The sequence below is a fragment of the Podarcis cretensis genome (assembly GCF_951804945.1).
Source record: "Podarcis cretensis genome assembly, chromosome: 6".
Classification (NCBI taxonomy): Eukaryota; Metazoa; Chordata; class Lepidosauria; order Squamata; family Lacertidae; genus Podarcis; species Podarcis cretensis.
The window spans coordinates 75,809,694-75,834,975 of NC_137175.1; the positions used below are offsets into that span (position 1 = coordinate 75,809,694).

General features: G+C 43.0%; 1 protein-coding gene across 1 annotated transcript in view; it reads right to left on the bottom strand.

Annotated features, from left to right (window-relative positions):
- Positions 1 to 20,368: 20,368 nt before the first annotated feature.
- The window catches only part of SNX7 (sorting nexin 7), a 59,425-nt gene continuing 54,511 nt past the window's right edge, over positions 20,369 to 25,282 (bottom strand). The window contains exon 9 of the mRNA XM_079981574.1: positions 20,369 to 21,126. Within this exon, the coding sequence (XP_079837700.1) occupies positions 21,052 to 21,126 (75 nt within the window). The 3' untranslated portion in view covers positions 20,369 to 21,051. The remainder of the gene's footprint in view (positions 21,127 to 25,282) is intronic.

A 25,282-nucleotide genomic window follows, 5' to 3' on the forward strand; every position in this document is an offset into this window, starting at 1 on the left:
TATATACATAGCTTTTCCAAGGTTTAATCTTGTCTGCTTTTTCTTATGTCTTCATTTAGTGCATTTATGCTGTAGAATCATTGATATCTCTCCCCCCCCCCCCGGATTTTACTGACTTCCAATTACAGAGGTTTCTGAACATAAACTTTGATTAATTTGTAGCAGTAACGAGAAATGCTATATCAAAAGACAGCCACCTGCTTACTGACAAACACTGCAGTTCATTCGTGGTGCTTTTTCAGGAATCACCTGCTGTTTGGGGTTATCCATGACTAATGATCAAAATAAGGTTTAATAGCAGGAACCAGTGAGCAGGTCATGCAAAAGTACTGTGTGATTTAATAAATGATGCTCTTAAAAATGCACCAGCCATTTGAACCTATCATAGGCATGTGGAACCTTTTTTCAGTTTGATGGCCACATTCCTGTGGGAGAGCCTTGGATGCATATTTTGCTAGTTAGTATATGAAGGAGTTAAGGATCACAGAGTTCTAATTGCTAGAGTTGGTTCAGTTGGTTAAGCTCCACCCCCACCCCCCACCCCGGTGAGGGAGGAAGTGATGTATTTCTTATCTTCCTATCCTCACTCTCTTTCTTTACGATGTAGCCATGGGAGGAAGATGCACCTCTCAATAGCTCCCAGACTCAGACACATGTCTGAAGCTAACTTCCTGCATCTCTTCTACTAAGCTGCTGTGGGGCATGGCCTAGAGCCGTGGTTTCCAACATGGGGCACATGCCCCACAGGGGGGCAATTTGATTTTTAAGGGGGGCAATTCGAGAATGACTTATGAACAGTGAATGGCCTATTAGGCTTCCTCAACGTGAATAGGAGTTCACTTTTTGAATAAGATGATTTATATGTCGCAGGGGGCAGGCATCAGAATTTTAGAGATACTTAGGTGGGGCATGGCCAAAAAAAAGGTTGGGAACCACTGGCCTAGAAAGAGGGTGGAAAGAGTCTCAAGGGCCAGCTAGAGGGCTACATTTGATCCCTGAACCAGAGATTCCCCACTCCTGACCTTTTAACAATCTGTGTTCATAGAAGATGATGGTGGTGATGATGATGATTTCAGCATATACAAAACATAGTAAAATATCAAACATGAAAAACTTCCTGATACAGGGCTGCCTTCAGATGTCTTCTAAAAGTTAGGTAGTCCTTTATCTCCTTGACATCTGATGGGAGGGCGTTCCACAGGGTGGGCGCCACTACCGAGAAGGTCCTCTGCCTGGTTCCCTGTAACTTCACTTCTCACAATGAGGGCCCCAACAGAAGACCCTCGGAGGAGGACCTCAGTGTCTGGGCTGAGTGATAGGGATGGAGACCCTCCTTCAGGTATACTGGGCCAAGGCCGTTTAGTGCTTTAAAGGTCAGCACTAAAGGTATGCAAAGGTAGCTTTGCATGCACAGAACAAGATGAGTGCTCTACATGTATTGTACACGAAATATCACAATGTAACACATACTAATAATCTGATCGGCATGAGCTTAAACAATATATATTGTTTCTGGTCAGTCTTGAAGTGATATATAAAATTCTACAAATGACTTTCAATGCCTCCACATCCAAAAGTTCAACTATATTGTACTGATGTCCAGAGTGCAGATTCTCTGTATTAAATCTTGTAGTTGAAAAATGGTGTACAAGGAGGACTCTGATAACGAGACATCCAGGCAAAATCTCTGTTTCATCACCAGGTCAGCATTTCACCAGGAGCTGAGTGCCCTCGCAAGGCAGGAACTGACCTAATAGTTAAGCATTAAGTTACCTGTATATATAAGTGTAATATTTGAATATTTTGGATTATATTAGGTGGCATTTTGCATATAGGATTGTATTAACAGCATGTCATGTATCATATAGCAATGTACTTGGACCGACCTGATGAAGGGTGACAGGCCTTTACAACAGGAATTTAATCCAATCAGTATTTGTTGATGTTTTCCAGACATTTTTAATGGTTATCTTTGTTGAATTTATTTGTACATGTTGCATTCAACCTGCTATATTTTTATGAAAGTGAAAATTATAAATTCATAAGTAAATAAGTAAAAAAACTCCAATTTCCCTCAATGTTTCAGAAAAACACTGGCATTGAGAGTTCTGTAATATGCCAATTTATTTAATCCATTGTACGGCAGATATGACAAGGAATTGACTAAAGTTGTTGATTTGTGGTGTCACTGTTAAAAGCATAAAGGATGTAATTCTGTTTCAAGATGATGTTGATGGGACTTTAGCCATTGACTTCTTCCAAAGGTCACTGTAACTTGAAAAGGATTATACATGACAGCATTTTAAACACCAGGATTTATAAGTTTACGCCTACAACCCGGAACCCGTCAAATTCTCAGTGATGCGTTGCGTTAAATAAGCTAACATTTAGCAAGGGAGTCCAAGCGCTGTACTTGAGGCTTGTGGGAGATTTCATGTCTCATGAATGCTGGAAAAGTTTCATAAATATCATGAAATTGTAAGGTGTGCTCTTGGGAAGGGGCAGGTGGGATTCATGACCCTTGAATTGCTTTTAGTAGCCCCAGTAAGCCAAGTAAATAACCCAAGGTACTATTGTCATTGTATACCCCCACCAGACTGTGATATGGTAAAAAAAACAAAACAAAATAAAGCAAAACAAAACGTGAATGTAGGCAAAAATGCATCTATTAGGGAGAAATGTGCAAGTAATTCATATATTAGTAGAAAACTACATACAAAAAATACCTCACATGACTAAATTGCCTAGAGACATGTGCAAAAGGCAATTTATAAATCCACAAACCAATAAATATTAGAGGAACTTGTTTGCTATAACATCCATATCAAGCAAAACTGCATACAAGTGAGTGTGTCAGGTGAAATGCAGACTAAAATGCATTTTTGTGAGGACCTTGTTCAAACAAAATTTGCAAACTAACATGGAAATGTGGATAACTTAAAACTGGAAAAATGGGAAACGGAGAGAAACCAAAACTGATTGATTCAGCCAGCACTACCTGCAATTAATGATGCTAAACCACAGAAAGAGAGTAGTCTATGCAGGTGTTCTGCACTAAAAACAGGCACCAGCATTTCTGCCTCTTCTGCATGTATCTGGGCTGATCAGGTGAAACTACAGGAAGGGGAGATGAATGTGAAGGTGAAGGTGAATACGAGAGATGTGAGGGACTTGGTGGAACCAAGAGAAGCCCAAGGGAAGAGTGCCAGTAGTGAAATGAAGCTGAAAAGGCTGAGATGTTGCTGGTCCCTAGAGCTTGAGTGGGCTGAATGCAGAGACGCTGCCTAAAGTTTGGGGTTTCAATACTGCTTGATGAACAGCTACTGCAAAAAGCAGAGGAGAGAAGTGGGGTGGGGGTAGGGAGCTGGACAGAAAATTAGATTGTTCCCCAATAAAGGCTCCCTCATCCAAAGGAGGTGTGTGAGAACCTTTCATGCCCAAGCTGCTAAGCTTTAGGAATTTTGTCAATGGGCCAACATTCAAGCCAGTTGGAGCCACATTCTTGGAGAAGGTTCTTGAGAAGGCGCTCTTGGGGGAAGCTGATTTTCTAGATCCATTTCAGTCGGCATTTAGGCTTCATCCAGTTAAGAGCCAAAAGTAAGGGTCGAAAGCATTGGTTGCCCTGTATGATGACCTCTGTTGGGAGAGAGACATGTCCTTGTTAACTCTACTTGACCTCCCAGCGGCTTTTGATACCATCAACCATTATAACCTCCTGGAGCAGCTGTCCGACTTAGGGGTGAGTGGCACTGCTTTGTGGTGCTTCCAGTCCTACTTGGGTGTTTGCTTCCAGAAGATGATGCTTGTAGAGTGCTCTTCAGCCTGGAGCCTTCAATGTGGGGTTCCTCAGGGTTCAGTTTTATCCCCCATGCTGTTCAAAATCTACATGAAACCACTGAGTGAACCCAGAACAAATGAAGGCCACACAATTTTTCTCCTAGCAATGAAGCCAGTGTGAGGGAAGGGAGCCCTTCTGAACCATAGGGAGATGCTTTTCGGTTGGGGGATAAGTATTTGTGAAACTGCAATGCTTTGGTGTCCGCAGTTTCTTTGCATGAGAGAAGGATGGGGAGAAAAGCAAAACAACTGGCCACAAACGATGACTTCTCATTTGCCACGCACCCCCATGACCTCCTAGCAGTCCTGCCAGGTTTCTTGGACACCACTACACATGGACAAATGAGAGCCAAATTACTTCTAATTCTTTTATGCGGGTCCAAATTGCTGGTGTTACTTTTCACTAGATTGGGAGCTTAATGGAACAATCAGTCAGAATGCCAATCCACCCAGAGGCAACATCACAGTTGGGGGGGGCACTGCTTTTAGCCTAACCCATGTTATAGGAAATGCTAGGCTGCTATTAGTTTTGTATTCTACCTATAATACAAAACTAAAAGTTCCCATCCCTGCTGTGTGCTAAAATCAAGCTACTGTCCCCATGCATTTTTTTAAAAGTACAAGAGATCTAGTTCAGATGTGAACACAATAATGTGCCAGTTTTATTTACTCAATGGAGCAAAGCCGCAGATCGGAAGCGGACCAGAGCTTATTACACATTGTATGTCTAATGATGAGGTTTGGAAGATAACATTTGGAAGCAAATGTTAAGTTAAGGAGAGTAATAGCAATAATTTTGCTCTCACTACCCAAAAGGGAGAATGCAGTGGAATAGGAGAAAAAAGCATTTCCCCACAAACAATGAAACTGAATGATTTCTAATCTCCTGCCCTACTTTTTAGCGTCCAGGGGAATTTCAGAAAACCGCCAAAATGTTCGGGATTTTGAGGTTTATTGCCTAAGAAAAGCTCAACAACTTTGAGTTTCCTAAAGAAACAAAAGCTCAACACATTTTGTATCCTGAATTTTACTTCTAGAAACATGACAACCCTAACCCAGAGGTGCAAAGATCAGCATCCTGACCCAAATATGTACACCTAAGCTGGTATAGGCATACATAAATACTACCTGTTGAATTGAGAGCAGGGGTTAAACTGTGGAGGCCGAGCATAACCATCATGGCTAGCAGCCATTGATAGCCATTAATAATTTGTCCAATTCCCTTTCAAAGCCATCCAAGTTGGTTGTTATTATGGCCTCCTGTGCAGAAAGTGGGAAAGGCATATTTTAAAGGTCTAACCATATACATTTCCAAACTTCTCTTTGCTGCACATTTTGTGACTTTCAATCTCTGCTAGGGTTCTCTCACCAAAGAGTACTTGACCCAAACTAGAGTCTTGGCATCCTGGAAGTCTCCTCTGCGTTATTATTATTATTGGCGCAAACAAGAATTAAGCCACATTATGTTGGATGAGACTTACTCCCAGGTGGGTGAGTACAGGATTTCAGCATGAATGACTTCTTAGAATACTACATTGACAGGGGGGCAACTTCTGTGCAACCAGCTGGGAAGATGATGGGCAGTGACTGGGTCTATCCTTGTAAGGAAAAGAGCCCAGATGGGGAGCGGTTCTGTGCCATACAGCAGTTCCAGCTGTCACCTCTTCCCTCTCCCTTCTAGTTTATAGCATTGATGAATTAGCCCATTAATGAAAAGCAAATGTTAAAAACCCATGTAGCACTTAGCAAGCACCTCCAAGGGACACGGCTGGCCAACTCTCTCTCTCTCCCCTCTCATACTGGCATTTAAAATCACTTAGACAGATAAGACAGAAGCACCTAATAAAACGTGACATTTCATTTTATTATCTATATTTGTTAAGCAAGTTCTTAACAATCCATCTCGTTGCTGTCAGTGCTGCAAAACACTCCGATTCTGACAGGCGGCAGTTGGTACCAGCCTAAGATGATTTCCATGGGTCAAAACTGGGAAATGAGGACAGAGAAGTATTAATTGCAACCGTGTAACTAGGCGGTTCAAATCCCCACGGCGGGGTGAGCTCCCGTCTTTCGGTCCCAGCTCCTGCCCACCTAGCAGTTCGAAAGCACCCCTAAGTGAACTAATTGGCCAAAATATTCTGAAATTCTAGAACAAGAAGGTGGTGAATTTAAACTACAAAGTTTTGAGAAAATAAAGTCCAAGGTACGGGATTGGCTCCATTATTTTCAAATAATGGAGGCTTTCAAACAAGACAGGAAAATTGGTTTCCAGGTGGAGAAATCGAAATTAGAAACAGAACTGTTAGAACCCAATACTAAGAATTTATCAAGAATGTACAACTTGCTGTTGAAGTGGAATACATTAGATGAGACAGTGAAGTCTGCTATGGTTAAATGGGCACAGGACATAGGTCATGACATTATGTTTGCTGACTGGGAGCAGTTATGGACCACAGGTATTAAATTTACGGCATGTAATGCCTTACGAGAAAACATTATGAAAATGATTTACAGGTGGTACATGACCCCAGTCAAGCTTGCGAAGATTTATCATTTGCCCAATAACAAATGTTGGAAATGCAAAGAGACTGAAGGTACCTTTTTCCACCTTTGGTGGACCTGCCCAAAGATTAAGGCCTTCTGGGAAATGATTTATAATGAAATTAAGAAAGTGCTTAAGTGCACCTTTAACAAGAAACCAGAGGCATTTCTCTTGGGTATGGTCGGCCAGTTGGTGTCGAAGAAGGATAAGAATTTCTTTTTGTACGCTACTACGGCAGCAAGGATTCTTCTAGCAAAGTATTGGAAGACACAAGAACTACCCACGCTGGAGGAATGGCAGGCGAAAGTGATTGACTTTATGGGATTGGCAGAAATGACCGGCAGAATCCGCGACCAAGAGAAAGAGACTGTGGAAGAAGATTGGAAGAAATTTAAGATGTATCTTAAGAATTATTACAAAATTGAGGAGTGCTAAAATGCTGAGGGAAAAGAAGACGTAGAATTGCAGCGGAAAATTGTGTTTAATTTTAGGGTGGAATCGAAAAAGAGAATGAATTTATATTTAATTGGTTAAGAAGGGTTGCTGAATAATGGTTCAAAATTAAGGATGCAAAAAGGGAAAGGTATGGGGAAGTCCGGGAAAAGAGGGTTATGGAAATAAGGTTAAGAAAATATGAGTTTTTGTGTTTGTTTTTATGTTGTTTTTGTTTATGTTAAAAAACTGGAAATCAATAAAAAATTTTATTAAAAAAAAACAAAAACGAAAGCACCCCTAAGTGCAAGTAGATAAATAGGTACCGCTTTATAGCGGGAAGGTAAACGCCGTTTCCGTGTGCTGCGCTGGTGCTGGCTCGCCAGAGCAGCTTCGTCACACTGGCCACGTGACCCAGAAGTGTCTTCGGACAGCGCTGGCCCCCGGCCTCTTAAGCGAGATGGGCGCGCAACCCTAAAGTCGGACACGACTGGCCCATACGGGCAGGGGTACCTTTACCTTTAACTAGGTTCTGTAGGATGCAGGAAGAGAGCATGTCATGAAAACTCAACCACAAAAATCCTAGCATGGGGATGACTCACTATTGCCAAACTTATCTCTAATCCAATGGAGTAAAAATCATTTTCATGTCTATTTTCTTGCTCATGCTGGTGAATTAGACTTTCCATGAGAGAGAGCGAGAGTGAGAGTGAGAGTGAGAGTGAGAGTGAGAGTGAGGAGGGATCTGAGGTTAAATCCTTCCTTGCTCAGATGTGATGAGTTTACTGGGTGAACATGAGCAAAGTCTGTCAGAAAAACAGGAATGTTAGGAGGAATGAATGAAACAATCACACATACACACGTCCTGCATTTGTAAAAGGAAGGATCTGGGTAGGTAAAAATGTAAACTGCCTTTATGACCTTAAAAGGTAAAGGTAAAGGTACCCCTGCCCGTACGGGCCAGTCTTGACAGACTCTGGGGTTGTGCGCCCATCTCACTTAAGAGGCCAGGGGCCAGCGCTGTCCGGAGACACTTCCGGGTCACGTGGCCAGCGTGACATCGCTGCTCTGGCCAGAGCCAGAGCCAGAGCCAGAGCCGCACACGGAAACGCCGTTTACCTTCCCGCTGGTAAGCGGTCCCTATTTATCTACTTGCACCCGGAGGTGCTTTCGAACTGCTAGGTTGGCAGGTGCTGGGACCGAGCAGCGGGAGCGCACCCCGCCGCAGGGATTCGAACCGCCGACCTTTCGATCGGCAAGCCCTAGGCGCTGAGGCTTTAACCCACAGCGCCACCTGCGTCCTTATGACCTTAAGATGGGTATAAATGCTTTTAAATCAGGGTTTCCCAAACTTGGGTCACCAGCTGTTTTTGGACCACAACTCCCATCATTCCTAGCTAGCAGGACCAGTGGTTAAGATGGTGGATGGGATTTGTAGTTCTAAAACAGCTGGAGTCCCAAGTTTGGGAGACCTGCTTTAAATCAATATAAACCATAACAGCACAAGCTTAGTTCTCTGGCCCTTCCATGCAGTGATGATGTTGGAGAGAAATGCCAGATGCTGGCGGGTGGAGATCTTTCTTCCCACCACAGGGCTCAGCTTACATATCAGAGGTGTGGGCAATTAGATTGAGAAGCACTCTATTCCCAATTCTGAAGCTCTGGATATTTCCATGCATGCTTGTTAGGCAGGAATGAGCCAGCAGTAGATAACACAAAGTAAGTGAAGTTAAATTTTCATTAGAAAAAAAACAAACAGGAGTTACACAGGAGTGCAGCACAGCATCTTTAGGTTTTGCCCACCATGAAGCATTTGCAGAGACTGGGGGTACCTGCCTTGCCACAGCTGCCTGTCCCGTCCGCTCCAGGCTCCCCCCGCCCAGCAATCTGAGACTGTGCCTGTGTGATGCTAACTTCTCCCCTGCCCTCTTCATGCCTCTCCTGATTCTGGGGAGGGGAGCTTGTCACAGTGGGAGGGGAAGACACCTGTGACTCTTAACCTAGGGTTACCAGATGTACCCGTTTCTGGGGGAAAGTCCCCGGATTTGCGAATAAGTCCCCAGAGAAATTCCATCCCCGGAATGTCCCCGGATTTCATCTAATGTCCCCGGGAAATGCAGCAGTGGCAGTCTCAGCAGCCCGGAGCAGTTGGCTCTGGCTGGCTTCAGGAGCTGCTCAGAAGTCCCCATATGATGGTGGTGCAGGGGCTCTAAGATGCAGCTTCTGGGCTGCCTCCACCTTCCCTGATCCCAGCAACTAAGCTGTGAAGGGAGGCTTCATGCTGCCTATCGGAGCAGCCTCCCAACTCCTACTTGAGTGCAAGCAGGAGCAGAGCGGGGATCTCTCCCTTCCCAGCTGAGAGATCCCCATCCCCTCCTGCTTGCACATAAGTAGGAATGGGATTGGGGCTGCTCCGATGGCCTCGCCACCACCACACTTGGCCTCCCTTCTCCGCCTTCCATGCTTGACTTGACCCACTGCACACCGCTTCCCCACCACATCACCACTGAAGAAAGGAGATAGAAGCCTCAGAGGAAGGGGGAATGTGGCGGCTGCCCCTCTGCCACTACCATCGCTGCAGCATCAACATCCCAAATGTGTAGTATTTATTTATTTAAAGTGTCCCCAGATTCATTGAAAAAAATCTGGTAACCTTGTCCTAACCAGCCTGACTCAACTCGGCCTCTTGACCTCCCTCATCCCACACTCCAGCCTCTGCCTCTGATTTTAAACTTCTCTCTGCCACAGAATCTCCCTGCTCACTAAGCCCTGTTACCTCTTCAGCTTCTGATACCTCCTTGTCAACATTTTCTCCTTTTGACCACTCATTTTTCTCATTGTTGTCCCACCAGCTATCTCCAGGCTCTGAGCCTTCTTACCTTAGGGGTTCCCCAGCTGGTTTCTCCAACCTTTCCTCTGTGACCAACCAGTTCCTGACATCGTATCAGAGAAGCATCTATAGATGTTGGAACAATTGGTTTTGGAGGAATTTGCTGCCATCTCTAGTTTAATACAGGGACCAAAACTCTAAGAGAAGACTCTGTCGAAAGTTGGGCAGCCTACCTCTTTTAATTTATTAAGGGGAGGCTAAAACCTGATGCTAAAGCTCTGAAAATAGCAACACATTTTTAAAACCAAAAAAGAAAATGAACATTTTATCAGGGCACCCTGAAAGCATAATTGCTAGCATTGGTCAGGCTATACTTCTCTAAAGAAAACTGACTGTTAAGTGTCCGCCTTTTCTTTTCCCAGATCAGTCATGGCTGAGTTAGGCAGCAATCAAACTACTTAGCATTCATTTATGAGCTAAATTTGGAAAGTGGGAGCACCATGTCATTAGCCTTTTAATAGGAAACTAAATTGAAATCTGCCCATCCAGTGCATAGCTCAGATTAGACAAGGATCCCTTCTGATGGAGGGTGAATGTGTGAAACCAAGTTAGAGGGGATATCAAGCATTACCTGGTGTTACGTAATACATTCACAGCATGTCTTGATGATTTCAGTTTTACTAGTTACAGATACATCTTCCCTTTTTCCTTAAGAAAACTGGGAGCTTGTGAGAAGGGAAAGTAGAGCTGATCTTACAAATCCTGTTTTTGCAGAATTTTGTCCATATATTTGCTGCACAGATAAGTCTTCAAATACTGTCTGAGTATGGGGTGCATTCAGGTGTGGGAAATATTGTGCTACTTTTCCTGATTGCAGCATCCCATTTTCTCATGTCCCTTTCACACTGCTGTACCTGTTGCACTGTGGAACTAAGGCCTTTTGACTGACAAACTAGCATGTCTGCTAAAGGTCATTCGTACCAGTGAGTGCCATATGGAACAACAACGAACATCATTGGACAACATCGCAACTTCCCCACCCTTTCTGCACATGTGTGCTTTTGTTTCCCCATGATTCACCCATGAAAATGGCAGGAGAGAATTATATGCTGGTACGTCACCCCCAAAGTTGTGACATTACACTAACTTGTGCTAGACTCTACTAGATTTCCAGAAGTGGCTTTTATGTTGCGTGAAAGCACAAATATAATGTGGAAAATTTCAGTTAGAGTATACGAAACAAACTTCCATGTGAATGTAGCTTGAGTGCATTTGCCCCTGAAATATTATTATTGTTATTATTATTATTATTATTATTATTATTATTACCCTGCCTTTTTATCCACACTGACCTTGGGGATTAAAAAGAACTGCTAAGAACATAGGGGAAAATCATTTAAAATATCAAATACTGATAGAGTTAAATCATTACATTTTGGAAGGCAATGATGCATTGGATAAAGCGTGTTCTCCCTGAAATGAGAGCACGTGTTACGGTGGGGTCTGCCAAGCCAACCCTCTGTAGGTAAAAGTGAGCTGGCCTGGGGCAACGATTGGATGGCCGGGTTGCTGGGGCAAATTGCATGTTGCAATGTGGTGGGTGGGACCAAAGGTTTTAAATATTGGGGCACTCAGCTTTTGCTTTCTCTTTCGCTGAGTGCATCGGATCACCTGCCCGCCCGCCCTGAGTTCCAGTTGACCTTGCTATGCCTGTCATGGGGTCGTCTGCCTTTGCGGCAGGGGCCTAGTAGGAATTTTGTCCATTTGGCTGATTGGCTGGTGCCATTTGGTTTTTGCCTACTACTTAGCAATTCGTCACAACTTGTAAGGTTGCGGTTAGGCATTGGTTATAAAAATTGGTTGGAGGAGGGGTGAGGATTGGCTGGGCCTGCCCCTCCAATGGTGGTGTGGAAGGGAATTACGTTAAAGGAATCCAGGTGCTTGCCATGATTTTGTCCAATCCCTGAAATGGGACCAGGGCCGGCAAGCCCTGGGGAGCAGGTTGTGTGAGCGGTGAGGGCCTGTGACTCAGCTCCATTGCTCCCCAATATTGTTTTCCCTTCACTGGCTTCTGAGGGAGTTCGGAAGTCAGTTCTGTCCCAGGCGGGGGGACAGATAGTCTTAACCAATGCCTAAGCAACCACTCACAGATTATGTATTTTAATAAAGTTGTGGCCAAAATTATGCCAAAAACCTTAAACAAAAATTATGTGTGAATTGTGAATTATTTTGAGGGGTGGCTTGGGGACCTCGACACGCAAAACCCTGCATATAGAAATACAGATATCAAGGGAAATCCTTCTCCCTGACAAGCTGGTTTTCTATTTGCAGGGAGCACCAGTCTGGAATATTCCAGATGCATGTTTACCACCTGACTGAGCAGATACTAGGCTCCCATCATTTGCTAGGAGCCTCTGTGCAGAAAAAGTTTCCAGGCCTGCCAACAAACTGTCAAACCTGGGACATGGAACGATAAATGAACTGCGTCTTTGCTATTACACAATGCCGCGTTCAACAAAACTGTTATGTAGCAGCAGCCAATGACAGTGGAAGAGGCTTAGGAAGAGATGGGAAATAGCAGTCATTTTGCAGCCCTGTCCTGTCTACGCTTCATCAAGCTAACAGCCGCGCAACATGTCAAGCGAATCCCCAAGAGAGCGGTGCTGTCTGTAGGATCCAGAACAGTCATTCACCAGCACTGACAGGAAAAACTTCACCAAATGGAAAAGGGAAAGGGGAAAAAAAGACCCACCAGCCAATCTAAGTCTGGATTTGATGCTCACATTGCATGCTGCTAAATTCAATATCCATTCAGAAATGTCATTTTCATTTCATTTCTTACCGCCAGCATTTAGACATTGGGGTTTAATAACTCACTCTCTCCTGGCAGACTTTAAAATTGCTCACATTTCCCTCCCCTTTTTTATCCAGTTGGAGGTCAGAATTGAAATTGCCGTACATAACTTCTCCCTCTTCCTTCTGGATTGATTTGCTGGGAAGGGTGGAGGGAGAGAAGGAGTTGAGATCATAATCCTAATTATAGGAATTTGGCCTTCTTTATAAACTGGAAGTTTTAAGTTGGTTTACAAGATCACAGTCTAACATGTCATTCAGAAAACGGAAACAAGAAAACACCCCAGTGCGAGTTGATTGCATCTTCCCCAAGGGACCATCTAGCTATAGAACTTGCATTTGTGGCTGCCCGTCTGCCCTATAATTAAGAAACTGTTGCTTCCTTTCTGTGCATGTTGCTACGGTGCGTAGAACAGCTGGAATATTCATTTTAAGAAGAAGAAAAGCTTTTTGCACTGCCATCACCAAGCTATGGAATGAAACTAGCAGCTGACATTTTGATCTCAATTTTTTTACATCAATAATTTTCTCTCTCTCATCGTTTCCTAGGTATATCCAGAATGTGATGTCTCATACAATACGGAGGTGTTATTGAACAATAATTGTTCTGTTGACCAGTTTTAAAAAAACAAATTCGGAAAAATCCCACAATATGTGGAAACATTGTAATAATCAGTTGTGTCATTGTAAGAATCACGTAGACAGTATGAAGCTACAATGGTTTGAAGCACTACATTAAAATGGCTCTTATTTATAACGGATAAAAAGAGTAACTTGTGTTGTGCCAATTGATGGAATGTTATATTCTCCCCTGTGGTTTTTGCTTCAAATGCCACATTATTCTGATGTGTGGGTGTTTTTAGTGACTATTTTGTAAACGGCTTTGTGACCTTTGATGTTGAAAAGGGGTCTATAAATGTTGCAAAGAAATACCGGAAGCAAATACTACATGTTGTTTGCTTTTCTGCCAAGAACACTCAATGTTTCTTAGATTCTTTATGGGTCGCATTGACTTGGTCCTATGGTTTTTGTGGCTGGGACACTGAACAGGAACATTCTGTAGGGCGACATGTTGTCACCAAAGTATATTAAAAAAAATAAAAATTGTCCAGTAGCACCTTAGAGACCAACTAAGTTTGTTCTTGGTATGAGCTTTCGTGTGCACTTCTTCAGATACCTGCATGCACAGGAATTGCATGCCATTGGTCCCATCACCTCCTGGCAAATAGAAGGAGAAGAAATGGAGGCAGTGAGAGATTTTACTTTCTTGGGCTCCATGATCACTGCAGATGGTGACAGCAGCCACGAAATTAAAAGACGCCTGCTTCTTGGGAGAAAAGCAATGACAAACCTAGACAGCATCTTAAAAAGCAGAGACATCACCTTGCCAACAAAGGTCCGTATAATTAAAGCTATGGTTTTCCCAGTAGTGATGTATGGAAGTGAGAGCTGGACCATAAAGAAGGCTGATTGCTGAAGAATGCATGCTTTTGAATTATGGTGCTGGAAGAGACTCTTGAGAATCCCATGGACTGCAAGAAGATCAAACCTATCCATTCTTAAGGAACTCAGCCCTGAGTGCTCACTGGAAGGACAGATCCTGAAGCTGAGACTCATGAGAAGAGAAGACTCCCGGGAAAAGACCCTGATGTTGGGAAAGATGGAGGGCACAAGGAGAAGGGGATGACAGAGGATGAGATGGTTGGATAGTGTTCTCAAAGCTACCAGCATGGGTTTGACCAAACTGCGGGAGGCAGTGGAAGACAGGAGTGCCTGGCGTGCTCTGGTCCACGGGGTCATGAAGAGTTGGACACGACTAAACGACTAAACAACAACAACGACAAAGGTGCTACTGGACAATTTTTTTGTCTTTTATGTATATTTCAACTGTCAGACCAACACGGCTACCTACCTGAATGTTGTCACTGGTCCCACTTGTGCGAACCTACCCCCAGCCGTAGTCAGAGGATCCATGTATTAAATAGAATGCTTGTTTTTGGACTTTTGTGAAATGTGAAAACTATTCCTTTACCCTCCTTTGGTTCCCATCTGCAGAAGCGATGACTTCCAAGTTGCAGAGAAGTCAAAAGCATCACACAGCTCTTGACACTTTAGCTCGGAGGCGTTCTTTTGTACCCTTGCCCTGGTGGGGCTTCTGGTGACACAGTCCCCTCATTATAAGATTGCGGAGAAGAACTAATTGCGTGCGCAGCTCAAATCCATGTTGCCTCCGAGCCAAACGCACAAAACTCTTGAAAATCTACATATCTTTCAACAAATCTACCACTGCCGGATGTTAGATCAATATTGAAAAGGACGTGTTTAAAGAACTTGAGCTGTAAATTGCAGGGACGCATGTCTCTCCTGGTTTCAGCACATGCTGGAAGGTCATAGTACTAAGCTGGCTGTACAAACCAATCATTTTCATCATCTGGTGCGAACCGCAAGCTCCAGCTCCCTGAGGGAATGGAACAGGAGAATTCCCATAGCAATCTTTGCATCACAAGACAAAATAGAACGAGAGATACAATATCCTTATATGAAGTAATTCAAACAAAAAGGATTCAGATGATTAAGTGGTAAGAGAGCTTGACAAATACAAATTCAACTGGGAAGCAAATATTGGTTTTAAAACGAAAGGCTCCTAAATGGAATATTTACATTAACTCTTTATTTATTTAAGCTGTCTTCAAACGCATTTCTTCAGACACAGTAAATATCATTGCACCTTTAGGATACGATCATTTAGAAAAACACACACACACAATCCTGTGATTTCTGACTTCTTCAAGCTGAAGATTCGGCCAATGCAGTAAGTGTTTTGCATTTATATTGATCTGCTGACCTTTGGCCAACTTGTTCCTTTTGTACTTTGTAAACCCTGGAATTGCAAAGCATATGCACAAAGGAACATTTTAAAAACAAACAACTGTTTATCTCCCACGGCTCCCCCTCTCCTTTCCTCCTCTCTAGAAGCATCACTAACAAATATAGACAGATGGTTTAGCTGCTAGGGCTCAGTTCTGGTCCCAGGCCCAGCGAGTGACAAAGGGAAAGGAAGGAAGTGGGATCGTGTGGGTTTGTGTTGTGGGTGTCAGAACCAGCAAGGCCAGAGAATCACTATGCCTTTTATATGTTTCCATGGAGCAATTACCCAAAATACATGGTAACAAGCTCATCGCTCGAGCTCCCTTCCTTCTGAGCACTGCTGTTTGCCGAAATCTTTGGAACAAAGAAAGCGGTGATCAGTTTGGGAAAATGATATCACATCTTTGAGGTGCAATTACCTGTGCAGTTTCTGTGTGCTGTGAATTAGTTTTCATTTTTCCTCAAAGAAACACTGTCTGTTCCCTCATCTTGGGTGATTGCCAGCGAAACCCACACTGAAAGGATTCAAACACCTAGCTGATACCCATACCTAGCACACAGGGTTGGCTCACCCATGAGGCAAGGTGAGGCGAGCGCCTCAGGCGGCAGGATCCAAAAGGGCAGCAGATCTGGCCTTCAAGGAGGTAAGGAAGTGATACAGGGCTTCATACAAGCAACACTAGCTTCAGGAGTGGAGATGTTGCTCCAAATGTTGCTGGACTACACTGTCCCATCATTCTTGACCATGGGTAGGCAAACTAAGGCCCGGGGGCTGGATCCGGCCCAATTGCCTTCTAAATCCGGCCTGCGGACGGTCCGGGAATCAGCGTGTTTTTACATGAGTAGAATGTGTCCTTTTATTTAAAATGCATCTCTTGGTTATTTGTGGGGCCATAGGAATTCGTTCATTTCCCACCCAAAAAATATAGTCTGGCCCCCCACAAGGTCTGAGGGACAGTGGACTGGCCCCCTGCTGAAAAAGTTTGCTGACCCCTGTTCTTGACCACTGACCATGTTAGCTGGGGGTCGATGGGAACTGGAGTCCACCAATATCCAAAGGGCCACAGCTTCCCCATCCCTGATTTAAAGATTTGGGATTTTGAGGAGCCTAAGACTGGGGAAAGAAAGAGGTGGCAATGAGACATGTTGGGCCCCCGTGACTCCTTCGAAATCTCCAGAAGCTTTGGAGTGGGTGACTCCCAGATGATAACTTTCTGAGAACTTTCTTCATTTACCTTAGGATCCAAGACTAATTTTAGACAATTCCTTCCTCTTTCAGCACTCCTGCTGCCATGCACCAACCCGCATTTCAAGGTTTGCAGTTCTTTATGCAATTATGCACACGGTCACATCAAAATTACTTTTTCTGTTTTTACAGAGTTTTATCAATTCACAAATGCAGATAAAAAATTCACAGCAGAGATAGAAAACCTTTAAGCAAATAGAAGGAGGTGAAAGATCGGGTGAGCGCTGCATGCTTTGCCTCAAGTGAACATACTTGTAAACATGCTCACATTTCATTGGATGCCAAGATTGGACACACATCCTACCTTCTGTTCTGGAAGCTTCTAGAAGTGAATGTGATGGCGGCGAATGCAGGTGCCTTTCCCCCATTGACGAGGGGGCGTTCCCGTACCATTTTATTCCCCTGTACTTTTCAATGTGTCGATATTCTGTGTTAAGTTACAGCCCCTTGGAAACCATGTTCGCCCACACTCCAAGGCAACCATTTTGTGTCACGCCACAACTCCACACTCACCATTTTGTGACTGGCACCCATGGCACTTTCTTGATTCCAAATGGGCTCACTGGCCCCAAAATGTCAGCAAGCTCTACCTTTTATTATAATGGAATTTCATTAGAATATGCTTTCGGCATGTTATATCTTTAAAAATAAAATAAAAAAAATAAGTGTGTGGAGGTGGAACGATCACAGCCAAACATTCCCATCTGTGTCTCAGCTTCTTCTGCAACCAAGTGTTGGCATGCCTTGGGTTTCAAGGGAGAGAGGGGGAAAATGTCCTGTTTTCATGTTTTTATAGTAATGAGCTGTGCAATATGTACCATCCAATTACAGCTGTGTTTTGTGGAAGAACTTCAGCAAGTACTTCCACACTAGTCTGAAGCATATTCATACAGACATAAGATGTAGTTGCAGGATCAGGCCAATGCCTCATCTAGTCTAGCGTTCTGCTTTCCCAGTGGCCAATCAGAAGCCTGAAAGCAACAACATCGAAAGTTCCAAATTGTGTCAACCTTACATTTTATTTCCCACGATTGTCATATCTGTGTTTCCTGGACCAGTCTCTTCCTCTTTTTTGAAAAATTGTGCAATCATTTTACAACAGAAATGTTTTTCATTTTCTACTATGAGAAAATAAAAATAACTACCTCCAAAATGAAGGGTGCCAAAAGAAAGAAAGAAAGAAAGAAAGAAAGAAAGAAAGAAAGAAAGAAAGAAAAGACACAAGTACTGTCTCTCTCTCCCCCCTCCCCCACCCTAAGCAAGGCCTTTTTTTTAAGGAGTGAGGGTATTGGAAGTGACATACAGTGGTACCTCGGGTTACAGATGCTTCAGGTTAGACTCCGCTAACCCAGAAATAGTACCTCAGGTTAAGAACTTTGCTTCGGGGTGAGAAGAGAAATCACGCTGCGGCAGCAGCGGGAAGCCCCATTAGCTAAAGTGGTGCTTCAGGTTAAGAACAGTTTCAGGTTAAGAACGGACCTCCGGAACAAATTAAGTTCTTAACCTGAGGTACCACTGTAGTTGCAACATCCTGTATTTTTCCCACTTGAAGAAACAGACCATGTTTCAGTGTCTTTTTTCTCTCTGTGGTTTTCCTCCATCCCACAATAGGCAGTTTAAAAGTGTGTTGATAAAAGGCCAGAGTATATTATTCAAACTTTTCTGGTAGCTACATAGCCTTATTTGTTCCTTGTGTTTCTGATCATTCTAGCTGTGCATATAATACCAATGGTACATTTGGAACCATCCCATCTTGTAGCCTTGACTGTACATTTCTATGCATGTTTACACAGAAATAAGGGTGGGGATCTTGCAATTTCTTATTCTTCCAATCTCAAATCAGTTCTCCACATTTCCATATCAATAATGTGATACCTTGTTTTTAGAGTCCTCCGGAATATACAGGTTTGTATGCAATGTTGCGTATAAATATAATGTCTTGTCTTCTTCCTTTAGACTTCCTGGTAGTATTCCCAATAGAAAACCTTCTGGTGTTTTCCTAAATGAATATCTGAACATTTTTTTTCATTTCGTTATATATTGTTTCCCAAAATTGTTTGATGTTTAAACAATTCCACCATATATGTATCATAGTACCTTTTCCAGTTTTGCATCTATCCACAATTTGGGAAAGCCTGTTTCTACTAATACATAAGGGATTTTTGTATGCAATATATGCATTTTTATGCACATTTTACCCTACCATACGCATTTTTTTTTTTTTATGAATTACTGGGCTGGAGAACTGCACTGCAAATTTCAGGCAAGTGTGACTTTAAAAAGATTGTGTTTCCAATCTGTGTATTGCTTCAGAAAGTGCAAATTTGCCTTTAAATGCAAACCAAATCAAACTTATTCCCCATCCCTACTCAGAAGTAAGTTCCACTTTGTTCAGTGAGGCCTGCTTCCAGGAAAGATTGCAGACATCCCTTTGCTTCTGCCTCATTTAAATAAAAATAAAAATAATTAAAACGGTTCACCTGCAGTCATCTAAAGAAAACAGGTAAAGCATAAGGACATTTCCAGTCAAATAAGCAGGCGGCTGAGATGTTAACAGAGTACTTGGGATGCATGAGCTGTGGCCTGAGGGAAAACAAATGTTGACAACCAAGAATACTTAAAGAAATGAATCCCCAGAGACGTGGCTCAATGGGTGATAAATTGCCGGAAAGATTCCTCCTGAAAAGTAATATAAAGTATATAACCACATAATATGTGTGTGGTGGGGGGAAGGTTAGTGGCATTTTGATGCCTCCATATAGTAAAACTATAAATGAATTATTGAAACAAGAAGTGTTTGGCATACTTAACATAAGAGTATTAGAAGAAGGAAGATCATAGAATGGACAATATTGTGATGTGAAGGAGCTTTGTGTTTATGGGCTACTTGTGAGATTCTTCCTTCCATAATTTACAGCTCGGCTGGATAAGGAAAGCAGAAGTACGAATTTTAAAAATGTAACACAAAAGGGAAACCTCACTAGTGGGCGGATTAAAGCAAATGTGAAATGTGCTATGAGGTAATCAACAAAAATGGCCACCTGCTCTTAGGAAACTACCAATGCTCATCACCTCCCTGATTTGTGTAACACACAAGGAAAATAGCCCCCCCCCCCCTTTTAAAAAGGGGAAAGAGTGTGTTCTTAACTTGCAGATTCAGAAGTGGCTTCCCTGGTGGGCTACAGCCACAATGCCTAGCATTCTGGCAGCATGGGAGGAAGAGGTGTGAGGGGGCTACCATGGTCATCTAGTCCAACCCCCTACAAGGCAGGAAGCCTTGTCCAATATGGGGCTCAAATCTATGAGATACAGAGTCTCATGCTTTACCAACTGAGCTAAGCTAGTGTTCCAACCCACCGGGAGAGAAGCTTCTGTGCAATTTACCATCAATTAATTACCACTTTAATTGGCTGATCTAGCAATAATGAAAGTGTACGAGCCTTGTTTATATTGATTAATATAGAATAACATCATTTGTTTCTGTGTGTGAGTGTGCAAACACACACACACACACACACACACACACACACACGAGTAGTCTGACAATCTAAAAATAAAAATAAAAAATTCCTGGTGTCAGACACGTTAGACTAACTGGTGTTGAATCTGCCGTTAGCGGCATCCGCATTCCATCTAGTGAAAGCTTGGCTGCAATGCATTTACCAAGAAAAGATTTCATTCAGCGACTGTTCTGAAGACTTATAAATACCCAAAGCCAGTTAAACAGGCTGCACCAATGAGCATAAAGAGAGAGAGAAAATCCTCTTAATTTTTATTTATTAAAATGGAGCTATTTTTACATATTTAAAATATTTTATATCCAAATTACAGGGTATTTAAAAAGAAAAACCAGATAAATGCACAAAACTGGTAAAAATAAAAGCAGATCTCTCTAACTCAGTTTGGATCCAGTGCTAAACCATGATTTAGTGTTATGAGTGTTATAAGGTTTGCATTCTCCTTCCTCCAGCACAGCCATGAGGGAGAGTTTGGGCATTTTTGTTCCATTTTTGATTAACTGCGGCTTATCATCCAAACCCAACAAACCGTGGTGAATCTTAACTATGGTTAGCTGAAACAGACCAACTTCAAACCATGGTTTAATAACCAAACGATGCTTTTAACAAACCTTAGTTTAGGGTTATGGCATAATGTGGTTGATCAAAACCTTCCAATGTCTTCCAAGATCTCATCCTTATAACATTAACCATGGTTTAGCAATACATCCTAAACACCACCCTCACCTCCTCTATAGATATATACCATGATTCAAAATATAGTCCAGGACTGCAGAATACCTGAGACTTCAAAAGGTGGGTTTTCTACATGTTACAGAATCTTAACAGTTCTATGGAAAAATGGATTTGATCTCATAGGCAGAGAACTTCTTTGGCTAGACGTATTTCGGAAGAAGATTAAGGAACAGGTCCTTGCTGGCGGAAGTCAATGCCGATCTTCAGGTTCTTCCAAGCGAATGTCTGTTTGAGATGTCAAGAAGGACTCCCAGGTAGCAAGGCACTTAAAACAAGAGGGGGAAAATTAAATTGAAGTCTTGCAAACCTGTTCAAATGTCTTGATGTGCGTGTAATATAAAACAAGCAGTAGGGTGAAATGTTAGGACCCATTAATTTTCCTAAGGATAGCACCAATTTACGTCCATTTAAAAACCACGAGGAGTGATGAGCAGGGCCACAGCTTATTCTGACAAGTAGCTGCTTTGCCCATGTTCAGCAAATCGATTCCTGGTAACTGGCTGCTTATTTTAGGTACTTTTAACTTGAAAAGGTCTGCACTGATTATTACAGTCTTGATCACACTACAATAAAAGGTCAGCGAATACTGGCTCTATGGATGGCAGCTCTTTAGGCAAAGGATATAAAAAAGTCAGTTTGCCTTCCTCTCAAAAGCACAGGGGCCTACCCCTTATTTATTGACATCTTTTACACATTGCTCTTTAGTCATGAAGCACACAGGTTCATTCACACATCTGCTTGCCTTGTGCCTAGAAAGCATGGGTTCAAGCAGTTTTGCGCCTGTCCCGTGCTTTCTAGACACAGATCTGAGCGATTTTGCCCTGTCCACTCTGCTTTTACCCACAAAATCCGCTCTCTAGTGATAAATCAGAACAAACAGCAACTCATGGGAAATCCTATTGCTGTTTGTTCTGATTCAGTGTTAAACTGCGGGCTTTCCTGTTTGAATCTTTGAGCGTCAATTGTGTACACGAAAAGGAGAATCGGCTAGGCATGGAAATTGCGATTTATCTTGAATTGTTTTGAAGATAGATGAAATAAGATACTGGGGGATATTTAGTAAGCAGGAAAATTAGTCAAAGTCTTAATAAAGAAGGACACTGAAAAATGATCAGGGCTTTTTTCAGCTGGAATTCAGTTCCAGCACCTCTCAGATAGGTGCCATTGCCATTGTAAGAGAACAAGGGAGATGTTCATGGTGAGTTGCAGCGCCATTATTTCTAGAAAAATAGCACTGAAAATGATTCTATGTAATCACATGGTATTATGATGAGGGCTGAGCTGAAGATCTAAATAATTTTGATTGGTACAGGATAAGGATGTTGGGTTGCAACAGCTAAGATTGCTATGATCCTTTGAGTGGTGAGCAGATATCATGTGTCTAATAAGAAGCATTGCTTTCACTTGAAGCCTGCATCGCTTTCTTTTGGGATTATGGGAGGGATGCCTCCAGTGTAAGAATGCTTTTAAATTTATCCAACGTGGGTGGCGCTGTGGGTTAAACCACAGAGCCTAAGACTTGCCGATCAGAAGGTCGGCAGTTCGAATCCCTGCGACGGGGTGAGCTCCTGTTGTTCGGTCCCTGCTCCTGCCAACCTAGCAGTTTGAAAGCACATCAAAGTGCAAGTAGATAAATAGGTACCACTCCAGCAGGAAGGTAAACGGCGTTTCCGTGTGCTGCCAGAAGTGGCTTAGTCATGCTGGCCACATGACCCGGAAGCTGTATGCCGGCTCCCTCGGCCAATAAAGCAAGATGAGCCCCACAACCCCAGAGTTGGTCACGAATGGACCTAATGGTCAGGGGTCCCTTTATCTTTACCTTTACAAGGTGCAGAATTCAGCTTCTCATGAAACACTTTCTAAATTAAAGGCCAAGTTGGTTCCTAGCCCTGGTGGTTGTGAATACAGTGTAACCTTGGTTGTTGAACGCTTTGGAAGCCGAACAATTTGGAACCCAAACGCCGACAACCCGGAAGTGAATACTTCCATTTGCGAACGTGCCTCAGAAGACAAACAGCTTCTGAGGCACATTTCTCCATTTTTAAAAAGGAATTTGCCGACCAGCAATTGTGCCTCAGTTGTCGAACGTTTTCGAAGTTGACCCGTCTTCCGGAACGGATTGCGTTCGACAACCGAGGTTCCACTGTAAAGGAATTCAAGGTATTGCTAAGCAGTTTGCCCTGTCTGCCCACCCCCTGTGGGCAATGATTCTGCGCTAATGATTTTGAATATAGACACAGAGGTGGCAGCAACTAAGAAATATACAACAGTGTGATCTTCCATGCATCTAGTGGAGGTCCCAGTTGGACCACAGCCTCCAGTCCATCTGACTGTAAAGACAGACTGTGGATCAATTTTACAGTAGCCACAACTGTGGAAAGGGCTGCAATGTTGTCATGTAACACTGGCTAAGGCAACACTTTACTGCTCTCCAGTCAACAGAATGGAGTGAAAACGCATTGCACTGGATCAGAAATTACTTCACAATTGTAAATACTTCATAGAACTTGCTGATGCACCAGACAGGATTATGGTGTAATTATTGCAGTTGCTAATGATCTTTAGGCACAGCTGCATGCAAAATTAAAACACTTTCTGTGTTTCCCCCTATAGCTGATGTTCTGGTTTATATGTTGTAACTTGCAATGATATTCCCATGCAATATGTCATTGCAGGCAAGCTTCTTTCATTTTGTGGTCGTTATCCTTTCCCTGTGACCCAGAACAGTTTTATGAGTAATTAGATCCGTAAATTACAAATCCAATCCCACACGTTAAAATTAAACTCCGTCTTAACATTTTACACTCCTTTGGTGAGTTTGTGCTAAAGGTTCTTTATCTGGAATCAACCACCTCCCCGCTCCGTGCTAAGGGAGCGGAATGGAATAATTTCAGAGTAGCTCAAATGAACGCCTCAAAAGTAATGTCACTTTTGCAGCTGATGTTTTTGCAGAAGAAAAGGCCTGGAGAGCCTGAGGCACAGAGACCTACTTTTGTATTTGCATGGTTAATTATATATCTTGTCAGCTGGAGCAGAGCTCTGATCTCCGACAACAAAATAAGCCACAGAAGGATCTGAATTTTGGAACACACATTTGGTTACATAAATGTGGATAAGCTTTAAAAATTGAATAACTTATGTAAGTAAAAGAGGCTCTAAATCTTTGTGTTGAAAGGCAGCACTACACTGTTGCTTCAAAGGCGAGTCACTTACTGTGATTTTAATTTTAAAATGTCGTGCTTTGTCAGTTATAAACGAGAGCCGTTTTAATGTGCTTCTTCAAACCAATTCAGCTTCATACTTAAGCTGATGTCTACATGGTGTTCATCCTTGGTATTGCTTGTTTTTACAATGGTGCACCTGATTACTGCAATGGTTCCATATATTGCTGGATACCTATCTATCTATCATCTATCTATCTATCTATCTATCTATCTATCTATCTATCTATCTGTCTGTCTGTCTGTCTGTCTATCTAGGGACAAGGGTGGCGCTGTGGGTTAAACCACAGAGCCTAGGACTTGCCGATCAGAAGGTTGGCGGTTCGAATCCCCACGACGGGGTGAGCTCCCATTGCTCGGTCCCTGCTCCTGCCAACCTAGCAGTTCAAAAGCACCTCAAAGTGCAAGTAGATAAATAGGTACCGCTCCGGCGGGAAGGTAAACAGTGTTTCCGTGCGCTGCTCTGGTTTGCCAGAAGCGGCTTAGTCATGCTGGCCACATGACCTGGAAGCTGTACGCTGGCTTCCTCGGCCAATAAAGCGAGATGAGCGCCGCAACTCCAGAGTCGGCCACGACTGGACCTAATGGTCAGGGGTCCCTTTACCTTACCTTATCTTATCTATCTATCTATCTATCTATCTATTGTATATTGCTGGAGACATTGGATAGTACCTCCTGATCACCTGTCTCCCTGGCTTGGAAGTTTCTGCCCAGCGCTTCCGCCCTGTGGTCATTGAGAGCTTGGAGTCCCACAATCCTAACTTAGCAGATATAATAGACAATGTCTGCCTCTGAGTATTCCTTAAACTGTGACCCTTGAACAGTTAAGGATTATATGCCCATTATATATTGTCTTAACTCTAAGGGAAGGGTGTAGAACTTTACTCCGCCCGAGGGATGCAATCCTTCTTGTCTAACCCTTTAGGGCCTACATGCCAGCAGTGGATATAGCCAAGGGAAGCGGGTGGCACTGTGGTCTAAACCACTGAGCCTCTTGGGCTTGCCAATCGGAAGGTCGGTGGTTCAAATCCCCATGATGGAGTGAGCTCCCACTGCCCTGTCCCAGCTTCTGTCAACCCAGCAGTTTGAAAGCACACCAGCACAAGTAGATAAACAGGTACTGCTGTGGCGGGAAGCTAAATGGCGTTTCCGTGCACTCTGGTTTCCGTCACAGTGTCCTGTTGCACTAGAAGTGGTTTA